Source organism: Eriocheir sinensis, chromosome 37 (assembly GCF_024679095.1).
Source record: "Eriocheir sinensis breed Jianghai 21 chromosome 37, ASM2467909v1, whole genome shotgun sequence".
NCBI classification, from domain to species: Eukaryota; Metazoa; Arthropoda; class Malacostraca; order Decapoda; family Varunidae; genus Eriocheir; species Eriocheir sinensis.
This window is the reverse complement of record NC_066545.1, coordinates 4643414-4656433: the sequence shown is the minus strand read 5'-3', so window position 1 is coordinate 4656433 and position 13020 is coordinate 4643414. Positions and strand designations below refer to the sequence as shown.

The 13020-nt window shown below is 40.8% G+C and overlaps 1 protein-coding gene across 8 annotated transcripts in view; it reads right to left on the bottom strand.

The window, feature by feature from the left end:
- LOC127008106 (coiled-coil domain-containing protein 85C-like) overlaps positions 1 to 13020 on the bottom strand; it is a 35460-nt gene that overhangs the window by 21471 nt on the left and 969 nt on the right. For 3 of the 8 annotated variants that reach the window (XM_050879705.1, XM_050879710.1, XM_050879703.1), the window contains exons 2-5: positions 5535 to 6054; positions 4783 to 4971; positions 4186 to 4426; positions 1114 to 1365 (exon numbers count right to left, since the gene is read on the bottom strand). In XM_050879705.1, coding sequence (XP_050735662.1) covers positions 1114 to 1365; positions 4186 to 4426; positions 4783 to 4971; positions 5535 to 6014 — 1162 coding nt within the window. In that variant the 5' untranslated portion in view covers positions 6015 to 6054. Of the gene's footprint in view, positions 1 to 1113; positions 1366 to 4185; positions 4427 to 4782; positions 4972 to 5534; positions 6055 to 12268; positions 13005 to 13020 lie in introns of those variants that run through there. The other 5 variants (XM_050879702.1, XM_050879704.1, XM_050879707.1 and 2 more) reach the window with 5 other exon arrangements.

The following is a 13020-nucleotide window of genomic DNA, read 5'->3' as shown; positions in this document are numbered from 1 at the left end:
GAAACATCTGCCATGGTGCATGATAAGTCTGTTGTGTGCATACATGTGTGTGTTTGTTTGTTGCTACTTGATCCACAGTCTAAATGGTGGAGTTAACGCAATAACAACTTCTAGCACGGAGGAACCACAGGCACACCATGTGTGACACACACCCGGAAAAGTTGGAGTTGCCGGTTGCCCTAGCTGCCGCCAACACGGTGGGAGGAAAAGGCCCAGTGTGACACAAACTTACCGACAACTCACTCACGGTTGGGCGTAACAGCGTTGCCCGTAGCCCCAACGACTGGAGGAAAATGGCCAGTGTAAAACTGCCTTAAGGTAGTGATCCCACTGATTGGGTGAATGGCAGCGATGACGTCATCGGACTCCCAGTGAATCACAAAAGTGTTTTCAGAACTGTCAGCCAATGGTAAAGCAGCCGCCTTCAACTGCAGCTTCAATACGACCCGTTCTCTCTTCGCATTTTCTTCCTTTTTCCAAGGTACGTATTTTGAGATAACAAGGGAGTAATGGGGAGAAAAAAGTCAGATTCTCAACGGGTCGGAACAAATAACCACTTTTTCAGTGTTTTCAATACCCCGAGTTTCACGATCCTCGAGTTTAGCGCTATACTCAGAACAAAGCAAGTGCGAAACTCGGGAGGGTACTGTATGTATGTATGTATGTAAGTATATATATATATATATATATATATATATATATATATATATATATATATATATATATATATATATAAATATATATAGATATATATATATATATATATATATATATATATATATATATATATATATATATATATATATATATATATATATATATATATATATATATATATATATATATATATATATATATATATATATATATATATATATATATATATATATATATATATATATATATATATATATATATATATATATATATATATATATATATATATATATATATATATATATATATATATATATATATATATATATATATATATATATATATATATATATATATATATATATACAAGCATACACAAACTACTTGTCTAGTCTTTGATGGGTTCTGTGTAGGAATGGACCTTCCGCCACCACCACCACGCCCACCAGTACTCACCAGGTCCGAGGGGTGCTCTGTGAGTGAGCCCGAGCCCCACTGCCCTCAAGTGATGGGAGAGGGAATAAGGTGGTGGCTGAAGAGGACGGGAGTGTGGAGGAGGAGGTGCAGGGGGAGGCAGTTCCCCACTCTCTCCACCTGCCCCCTCTGGGTGGAAGCGGCTGGGCTTTACAAGTTCAGCCAGTTGTTGTTTCTCCGCCTCCAACATCAACACTCGGCTCTCTAGGGACTTGATGTAGCTCAGGACTTGCTCTACAGGGAGGATGGGGTAAGGGTCAAGCTGGGGTCAATGTTGGATAAAATGCCAACCAAACAGTACATGTAAGAATTAAATAAGATTTATATGTATATGATTGAATTTAATACGGGTCGATGTCAAATGATTAATAAGGTAATGGTATTTAACAAAGCACCAGTATAAGAAGGAACAAAGTAAAGTGTGAATGAATATAAAAGGACGAGTACATAAATATGGAGGGAGAGAATGACCTGATCAACAAGGACTCAAAATAACTAACCCAATGGACACACTTCATCTATTACATAGCTGATGGGAGTTACAGTCTTGGGAAACCTTAATCTTTAAACACACACAGAGAAGGTTCTTCCAAGCATTTAGACCACAGGAGCTTCACATGTTCCCCTTAACCCAGTAGTAGCGATGGGCCAAATTTGTAGCTTTACGGTGTACCAGTGATGGGCCAAATTTTTGCAATGATATAAACCCCCAAAAAATAGATGATGCATAAACTGATCACAAATGCGTTGATATATATTATGAAATGGTTTGCGTGAGTGATGATTTTTTCTCTTTTTTCTTGCTTAGAGGGGCCTTTAAGAAACATAATCCCCACAGTTAACGGGTTAACCCCATATTCCCACAGCAGATTCCACATAGAAAGGCAGACATATCCACAGATATCAATAAGAATATCAAAGATACCTATAAGATGTTGACAAACATAAGAGGGACACTTTGTAGTGTTGAGACAAGCCTGATGGGTGAGCCTCCAATAACTCACTCTGCGAGCGGGATACCTCTTTGGCTGACTGGTTAAGGAGTGGCTTTCCCATCTCACTGGCCGCAGGTTTGATCCCCAACACCAGAAAAAACTTTCCTTGTCTGCATTAATTTCTCGTGTGTTCCATTACACGCTGTGGCCGTGTGGGAGTATAGTAAAGAGAAAATTCTGGTGTTTCAATTTCACTACATGAATGAAGAGATAGAGAAATTGCTAGTGGCCCTAATCATTCCCAAGTAGAAATATTTGTTAGTAGTGTTGTTCCAATATAAAACAGATATACCGTAATCAAGATTGAGAGAATACAAAGAGCAGCAACCAAGATGAGATGGTCCCCAGTCTGATGGATTTATCTTGCAAGAAAAGACTGAAAGAATTTGGGCTGCCATCCTGAGAAGAAAGAAAAAGAGGTAAGATGATTGCAATGTTCAAAGCAATGATGGGAATAGAGAGAACTGAAAGAGATCTTTCTGTATAAGATAGGGGAGTAACAATGAAAAAGACAAGGTGCTTGAAGGTTATCAAGAAACATAGTTTCCTATAAATACACAGATACACTAAACTGTGGCACAACCTGGACAATGAAATCATCCAGTCCAAAAACTTAGAGGACTTTAAAGCTAAATTTGGCTGAGCGTGACTCAGAGATGGACCCCATTTAATTTCCTATACCACAACTACACACACACACACACATACACACGCATGCATGTACGCATGCTCTCAAGGACACACACACACACACACACGCATGCATGTACGCATGCTCTCAAGGACACACACACACACACACACACACACACACACACACAGGGCCTGAGGTAGGCTTGGATAGGAGACAGGACCATCCGAGCCTAGCTCAGGCCCTGTATGCTACAATAGGTAAATACACCCACCCACACACACCCACACACACAGATGAGGACAGTACTAAAGGACAGAATGTCTGGATGGAAGGAAGTAACAAATATAGTACCACAGGGTTCGTTGCTGCCACCCATATTGCTCCTGATTTACGTATATCATATGGTAGATAGAACAGTTATAAGAGCCTGCCTGAAGATGATGCAATAATCCCAAGGAAAATAGCAATTGAGAAGGATTGCAAAATGCTACGAGAAGATCTAGACAGGATTCATGAATGAAGCCCGGTGTGGGAAATTGAGTTATATGCAAATTACTGAAGAGGAGTAAAAATACTAAGAGGACAACAACAGAAACTGAACAAATCACAAATATAATAGAGAAGGACCTCGGAGTGTAACTCCAGGATAATTTGTTGACAAACACAAGAGTGGTACATATCTTGTCCCTCCCTGGTTGGAATATGCATTTTGGAATATGTATGGTCCCATCATAAAATGAATGATAGAATATCTAAACTTGAGAGAATAATAAGAGCAGAAACCAAGATGATACCCAGCATGGCAGATTTAACTTATAATGCAAGACTGAATAAGTTGGTGGTGCCATCCATGGAAGAGAGAAGTGAGGTAACATAATTGTGGTGTTCAGGGTATTGAAGGGAATAGAGAATCGATAGAAATCTGTCTTTGTGGAACAGGGGATCAAGAATGGGACATGGGGAAAAAAAAAAAAAAAAAAAAAAAAAAAAAGCTAGAAGAATGAAGAATATAAAGAAATACAGATTTCCACATATATACAGTAAACTGTGGAACAGCCTAGACAATCAGATTGTCCAGTACAAATAATTAAATGTATTCAGATAAATTTAAATGATTGAGACTGAAATAGAACCTCAAGAGCATAGCTCATTTTCTTTATATCACAACTAGTTAAATAAAAATAAAAACTCGTCCATCCCCATATACACACTCAGCTAATAACTGAGAGATCCAGGGTTCAATTCCTGGGCGTGGAGACGGATGGGTAGCCTCCTAGGTGGTATAGCAGTGCCAGAAGTGAGTAACGAGTGAAAACCTAAGGCCTTCAGACCTATGACACATGAGCTTGTAACTCAGCCCAAGAAGATACAAATAGGTGAGTTACGCACACATGCACAAGTACACACACACACACACATGCTTACCATTCATGGGCGACCTTTGGCGAATGAGAGTATCCTCCAGCAACCGTTCCCTAGATGAGGAACGGGCAAGAGGGATGTCTGGGGGTGCTGGGGGCTGGGGTGCAGACTGGGGGGGGCCAGAGGGTTCGTCTGCGTTAGTGGATGAGGAGGAGCCGTCGCCGTCGTCCCGGGTGATGAGTGGGTTGCCACAGTGAGTGCAGGTGGCATTGTTGCGCTCCTCATCAAGGTACAGACACAGCTCCTGTACAGCACATGTACACACACTGTTAACTCCATGTTGACCTACTTCTGCACCAAATTCTGACATGCCTGGTCTTCATAACATGCAGGGGTTAGGTATTGGGAAAACCAGGCATAGAACAAAACTTTGATGGAGTGATGTTGTAATACAATTAATATCATTAAATAACCTTAAAACTGGTGAGACAAAAAGAAAAAAACACCTGATCTGGTATATTATATTCCTTAATATTATCCTAACTTTCCTTAAATACACACACATATTTAAAATTCATGAATTCCTAAAGACTAATGAATTTTCAAAGTATAAATGAGATGTACAAAAATAGATTACAATTCATCCCTCCACCACCTAACCTTGAGTTCCAGGTTATCTTTGATAAGGTCGTGTTGTTTTGCCTCAAGGCCGCGCAGCTTGTTCTGGTAAGCAGTGACTTCTTGCCGCATCACTGAGGCTGTGTACCGCCCAAACCGCTGCCACTCACGAGCCAGCTTGCGGCCCTTCTGTCGGTCATCGTCCAGGAAGCAACACAGGTCACGCAACTCCTGTTGTGAAGGTATTGGTGTCATAACTATGGTTACCTTATTCCTACTTTTTATTTTAACTAGATCTGTATTTGATTTTATTAATTTCACTTATTCTTTGGTAGATAAAATGTCTATTATATAATTATCCCTAAATGTATGTATGTATGTATGCATTTCTCTATCTATAAAAGCATATAGAGAAACCCAAGACTTGACACTTTTCCTTATATGAATTACCAGTAACATGACACTATAATGAAAAAGAAACAACCAAGTAATATTGTACAGTAGTATTTAACTAAGGAAATTGGACAAGCTATATGCGTAGAGAAACATTTGATATATACATCTACATACACCCCCAAAACAATGTATAAAACAAAAATATAATCAACTCAACAAAACAGCTTCAGGGAAGAGTCAGATATTTGGTCTGTCCTAACAACAAGGACTTTGCACTTACTACTATATTCATAAAACAGCAATAAGTTCTGCTGTAATGCCTAGAGTGGCTGTATCAGTGAATAAGTGGGAGTGTAGAAGGGTGGGGTGATACCTGTCTGCTTGGGAAAGAGACTCACCTGGTTGTCGTCAGTGAGGCGCTGATGAGCCTCCCTCAGGTGCCGCAGCTCAGCCAGCTGGGCATGCAAGGAGTGCCGCCCTGCCTCATCCTCGACACGCCCATCATGTTTCGGCCCCACATGGTGCCGCTCTGGGTCATCTACCAGGGGACCAGGGTACCTTGGAGGTTCGGGGTAAGCAGGGGGCTGGCGGGGCTCTCCTGGGGGTAGTGGTTCAGGGTGGGGTCGTGGGTGGAGATATTGCCCAGAAGGGCCAGAGGACTTGAGGGGACCAGTTGGACCTCGGCCAGCAGGGTTGAGGTGGCCCGAGGGGACCCGGTGTGGAGGAGGAGGCATAACCTGGGGGCCAGCTGGGGGCAGGCGGCCATAACTGGGGCCTGGGGGCGGGCCAGAGCGTGAGGGAGCGTAAGGATTGGCCATTGGTGGAGGAGGGTGGCTGGGCAGGTACTGGGTGGGGTGGCCGGGGTCCAGGGTGGGCATTAGTGCTGGGCTGGCCGGCCACTACATGGGCCTGACCCACCTGAGGGAGAGGGGACAATACAAGCTTAGCTCAAATCCAGTATACTAAAATAAGGTAAATAAACAGAACAGAAGATCATTCTTGTAAACTCTAGTCTTCAAAATGCTGCCCTTCATTTTGTTTACTCCCCATGCCACAATTAACCCTGTTTACACCCTCCAAAAGCACTTTTATTTCACTGATGCTGAAATGGCAGCTACAATTTTCGACTAACCCAACAGAGCGATTCGAACCTACTCCATATGATCAATAATTATTCAACAATTATTTTTTTTGTAATTAGCCCCTGGGAATGATTAAAATATTCACAATGAAATACTATGAGACCACAAAGTTACCCTACAAAACCCCACTTGCCTTTTCTGAATGTGCCTGCTAAAATTCAAAACTTTTGTTCTCTTTTCAAATGCCATGATTTATGTCTTTATCAATCATTATAAAATTCTTTTGCATATCCACATAGTACTTAAATGATTCCAGAACAATTAACCTCATTGACTTTTGCCAACCTGGTGCAGTAAGGTTCAAAATTGTGTAACATTTTGGTGGATGCACAGGGGCCATTGCTACTACACTCAGGGCTTGGCCCAGAGTTGTGAATAACCACAAGCAATGAAGACAAATTCTAGATAGGTCTGGAGGAAATACAGTACAATCTGAGTTTTGCAAAATTTTAGTTCTTGAAAAGATTTGGAAAAAAAAAAAAAAAAAAAAAAAAAAAAAAAGACAGAGATATAGTCCCAAAGGTACACCCTAACAACAGCCCCAAGATGCACTCTTATGTAAGCTCCTGTTTATTCTGAAACCCATGAGAATTTCATCTAACCCAACATGAGGGAAATAAACTTTTCTGAGGCCAGGAATCAAGCTACTACCAGCCAGATGGGAAGTCAACACGCCAACCATTTGGCCAATAAGGATGCCATATGACCAAGTGAGATTTTAATGGCTTTTCACATCAGACACGTAATTACACAACCTTCCCTTCATGACTAGATATATTTGGGCATTTCAATTCTTACTTAACTTTGACATCATAATTCCGTTTTGGAGAAAGTCAGCAATTCTGTTTCACCATAGGAACAGGATACCATCACTAGCTACCCATCTAATACAAGCGTCTGCTTATTCTTAAAAACGTGAGAAGTTCATTTAAGTCAATGGGGGGAGGAGAGATAATTTTTCTGTAACTAGGAATCAAACTACAACCGGGGAAATTGGAAACCATTCAGCCAATAAGGGTACCCCCACAGCCGAAGTGGGATTTCAATGCCTTTCTGTATTGGGTTGGTCACTACACCAAGAGCTAATGCTATATGAGGCTGCACTATTCAATATATATAACTTATGGATTTTGCAGATTCATTTGCTTGTGCACCACTGTTGCTCATTGAATTTCGTTCATTTTGGTCAACAGCTTGCTCTACTGTACATGGTATTCCATTGCATGGCCAATCTCAGACCTACTTTGTGTAAAGCTACACCATGGCATGTTCAGGCATGTATCAAGACCAGTGGTGGGCATGGTTCCGCTAATCCGCTAACTGTTAATTAGTGAAGCCAACTTTTTCGTTAGCTGATTAGTATTTTCGCCAACTTTGGAAACAGTTAGCGGACCAATTAGCTTCCGCTAAATGTAGTTTCTCCTCTGCTAACTTTAAGTCCACTAAAAAATTCATACAGGTTTGTTCTTGTCCGTTGTGGGCAGACACAGCACCAGTTGAGCCATATGGCTGGGATTTTTCAGCCACCGCCGAGTGGCTTAAAACTACCCACATGCTGTCCAGAAGACCACCTATCAACCCGGACTCTAGATTCTAGGATCAAAAATGAGCTCTGGGAGGGCAGCATGAGCCAATGCAAGATGGCGCCACAATAAACACTCGCCTGCGCCAGAACGGGCTGGGCCGACCATCAGGACCCACCGGAATGAAGCCTTGGACCGACCATCAGGATCCACCGGGAAGAAGCCTACCGGCGCAATAGGCAGCAATGTAAAAAAAAAAAAAAAAAAAAAAAAAAAATCCAGGGCTTCCACTTTTGGGTATCGTATTTCCCGCCATATAAGACGCACCTATAATTTGGCAAGATATATTAAGAAAAATCTTTAAAAACTCCACATTTTCCCTGAACTTAAAGTATATGCAGTATTACATTTGGCCACCTTACTTACAATTATGACTATGATACTGTATGTTGCTTTGAAGAGTTACAGAGCTCTTACCCCGAGCAGCTGTGACTTTGAAATGGTAAACAAAAGGGTTGGTTGGTAGAGTCGCTCACTGCGCAGTGTGCAGGCGGTAACATTCGCCGAGCTAATGAGGGAACTAATCCACGGAGATGCAACGTTCGATGGGTAATCTTGGTCTTGATCTTGGCTTTCAGGGACCATATACCCACTTTCAATTAGAAATAGATGTTGATTAATTTCTGTCAATCATATGTTTTAATACAGTTATTTTTACATTGAGAAACAAAAATGTTTTTACAATAAACACTTTGGTCATTCACAGATATCCATCTTTCGAACATGTATCACAGGAAATGTCAGCTGACTGGGCCACAGCACAGCAGAAATAGCTCTAGACTAATCCACCCAATTCTGCCCCACAGTCGCCGAGCAGAGTCACGTCAGGCAGCAGCCTGCTTCTCCAAAACTGTTCCAGTGTAATAGCCGCTTTAAGGGGAAAGTCTGCCATGGATTAAAATTGCATCTACGGTCATCAATAATTTATATGTTGTATATATTAGTACCTTTGTTATCATATGAAAATTTCAAGCTGATCAGATGAAATGAAAAATTAAGAAAATTATTTGTTTTTTTATGAAAATTTGGAAATCATTTTTCTCCGCCATGTTTTTACTGACTTTCCTGTGACACGCACATCTGATAGTTCATTGTTATTCTAACAATTTGTCAAGATGTTTTTTGAAAACTGTTTTTGTTAATCTGTAAAAAAAAAAAAGAAATTTATTTTGGAAAAGTTTTCCATGTATCAAAACTATGCCTTTAAAAAAAAAAAAAAAAAAAAAAAAAAAAAAACATCTTGTACAATTTTAGTGCGATACATGATCTTGCATGTCCTTAAGTTTCATGAAAATCGTGCAGAAAATAAAAGCACAAAATAAGTTTAAGTTTATGTTGTACTAGTTTTGAGAAAAACGCGATTAAAGTTTTGTTTAAGTTCTTAGGCTCAATGAAGGTACTATGTTGTCAATGCCACTTTCATATGAATTTTATGGGATCAGTAATCACATATCACGTATTTTCACGGCGGACTCTCCCCTTAACCATCACCGCTAAGGTACCTGGCACACTGGTGACTGGCGCGCAGCGGCGGCGTTGTGTTTTGTTTCGTGTTCACGCAGCGCCACGCCACATGTCTTCTTCTTGTGACCTGTGCAGCTTTATCGCTTCACATGTCCTCCTCCTCTCTTCTACTTATTCACACTTTCCTTTTCTATTGCATCATACTATTCGTTATTTAAATCAATCAAAATATGTATCTTCGGTGTAAACTGTGCAGGGATAACTTAATTTTTGGCATTTTCTGAGTGAAAAAGTGTGTGTTTTACACCACAAACTACGGTATATTTCATTCTGGGGACATCTTGGAACTACTGTGTAAAATGGAAGTGTTTTTGGTGTTGGTTTCGCACCAGTAACAATAACCCCTAGACCTACCAAAACCATACCATCGGGGTATAAGACGCAGGGTGATTTTTTTCTTTAAAGTGCGTCTTATATGGCGGGAAATGCGGTAAATTATGCCTTAAAGTAGGATAATTGGACATTATTACGGAAACTTTTTGGTATTTTAGATTAATGTAAGTGTATCAATGTAAGTGTATTAATATAAGTGTCCAAGTGAATCAAGAATGAGTTCTGGGGGGCAGCATGAGCCAAGAATAAACGGCGCCACTATAAAAACTGCCTGCGCTAGGACAGGCTTGGGTTGACCACCAGGCCCCTAAAGAAAGCCTACCAGCGCTATAGGCAAACACGTAAAAAATAATAATAAGAAGAAAAAAATAATAATTTGTTTGAGTAGACCAATGGTTCTCAACCTTCTGGACTCCATTTCCCCCTTCATGAATTTTCAACATCCTTGTGGGTCCCCTTCATCTTTTTCCCAAACCCCACCCCGCCCAAAAAAGGTAAAAAAAATGTATACGAAGAGAACACCTTTGCTATATTACAAAACTAACAATCATAATTATCTAATATTTTCATAAATTTTTGTGATATACTTACATCACTAGACTACAAAAGACTAGTGGACACTAGCCTCACAGCAAATTCCTAACATTATTTAGAAATGTATAATTTTTAACAGTTTGCCATGGCCTCCAGGTTGAGAACCACTGGAGTAGACCTTTATCATCATCTGATTTTGGCATGCTATACCTTTCTGAAAAGCTCTATGTCTAAGCAACAACATATTGAAATTTCAAGTCCTTCGGTTTCTCTTTAAGGGTTTTAGAGCCAAAATCCTAAACCGAAGCTAAATCCATGTAAAAAAAGGTAGCGGTTAGCGTAAGCTTCCACTAATTTCTTTATAACTTTAGTGTGAGCGAAGCTAACTTTTTAATTTGTGGATTACCAGTTAGTAAAGCTAACTTTTCGGTTACTGGTGCCCACCACTGATCAAGACTCACTCACTCACTTTCTGGCAAAGGTAATACCTTTAATATAAAAGTACATAAAAAAAATTAAAAAAACAGGGGTTTACTATAACTTAACTAATTATCTCTCCAGCAAGTGTGCCTTCCTCTACCCTCCCCAGTCAGTAATGGCTCTCTAATATATCAGCTACAACTAATAAAATATAGTCTACCCAAACCTAATCCATCTAACCTAATGGACTTTATACATCATAATGTGACCAAATGAATACAAGAAAAAAGGAATCGTTTCCACTGAGATATATGGAATGATTTGACTGAAGAAACTGTTTCATCCAAGAATATATAAATCCTTTTAAAAAAAAGACTGAATAAATTGTGGGAGGGGTGGCAAGTGCTGCATGACGACTCCACTGCCAATTTCTGTGACACCATAAGCATGCCAGGAGTTTACAGTCCAGTAGAGAAGAAACTTTATGGGATACTGGAGAGGCAGTCATCTATAAGTTAGTAAATTTTGGATGTTCTGTTAAGCATTTACTCCTACAATCACAAAAATTGAGGCTAAATGTCAAACTCCTTTCACACTAGGTCATATTTCAGCTCACCAGTGTAATGAAAGCCTAGAAATGGCAAGACACTGGTCAGAGATGATACAAGAATAAAATCAAAGATTATGAAAAAACAGACACCAACAAGCAGGGCAAAGGATCATCCCAGCCAAGTGACTTTTCTGCAGGCCATTCCTTCAGAGTTATGACTTTACATGAAGGCTAGATGTGCATACGACACAAAATAGGATTAACTTCTGCTAACAGTGTGTGGCACAACAGCACCAGAACAACTTTCACTTTGACTTTTGGTCATGTGCTGGTGAAAGAGATTAAGTGCCGCTTTCACTGTCGTTTTGTTTGTTTTGATCGTTACCAATGACGACGATCGCTGCTTTAGAATTTCCACTTAAAACTGGCCGATGGGGTAGTGGCGGCTGCAGGGTTAGCCTAGCCCCGCACCTTACCACACACTTTCAACACCTCTCGCTTCCTCTGCAGCCGCTACTACCCCATAAGCCAGTTTCACATGGAAAACTATAGCGTCAATTGGCCCCATTGGTAATGATCAAAACGACTGTGAAAGGGGCCCTAAGTGGGCGAGAGCCCCTCATGAGTGCTACAACTAACTTTGATTATCACAACAAAATAATGGTACCGTGAGGACGATAAAGAATATAAAAGAACTGAATGCCTACTTCCTGAAGAGTGTACAATCTTGGTCTTGCCATCAAAATTTTAAGACAATAGGTTACTAACTGTTAGATTCTAGTGGGGCTCTGTTGGTTTGTTAAGTATTAACTACGGTAATTCAAATAGTTATAAGTTAATACCAGTTTTACCAAGCTGCTTTATAACTAGCCTCATTATAAATCAAAAGTCAACACCATAATGTTGAATAAATTGAATGTAGCCAAAGGTAGTTATGTCTTTAGTGTGAGGATAATTTAAGTTGATGAGGGAGGATATAAGGTCTCTAAAATGGACACTACAAAATAAGGTTATGTGATAAGGAAGTTGAGTGACAGTCACCACACCTACTGCTGTCACCCTTGGTTCATGACCTCCCTGCCGGTAAAACACTCAGATCAGGTCCAGTCAGGTCACTAACAACACCAATACAGGCGTGTAGAGCAGGGGTCCCGTCCCGAGGCCACACGCCACACGGACACGGCTGACAGGCGCCATGCCCAGGAAGTGGTTAATGGCATGCAAACTATGTGGTCAATGCTACATGGAGGGAACCCACAACTTGTCACGAAGCGGGTGCTGCGTTACCACGCCCCCACACCTGCCCTGCACCTCCTGCGTCACTTCCCTCCTGCAGGAACACGCATAAAAAGGAAGGAAGGGTAATTCGCCGATAATAATACATCCACATCCTGTTTTGACAAGCGGGCACTCCACCTCCTTCTCTCAGGCTGTTTTCCTCTTTTCCCTTTTCACCTCCAGTCACAAACCAGCACATCAGCAACAACAGGACACGAATGGTCGGGCGAAATAACAAAGGGAGTACACGAGTGGCTGTAAAAAAGAGAATTACGACCTCCACATCCTGCACTGACAAGCGGGCACCCCACCTCCCTCTCACAAGCTCTTTTCCACTCTACCTCATTTTCAGTCACCACCCAGCACTCGAGAGCAACACAGAACAAAAGTGGCGAGGCAGAATAACAGAAGGGACACACGAATCCTGTAAAAAAACGATAATTTTCACTTGACACACATAAGGCAGGGACGGACGGGCCCCATTTTCACTCCCTAATTAGACCAGATCGAGAGCCGAAGC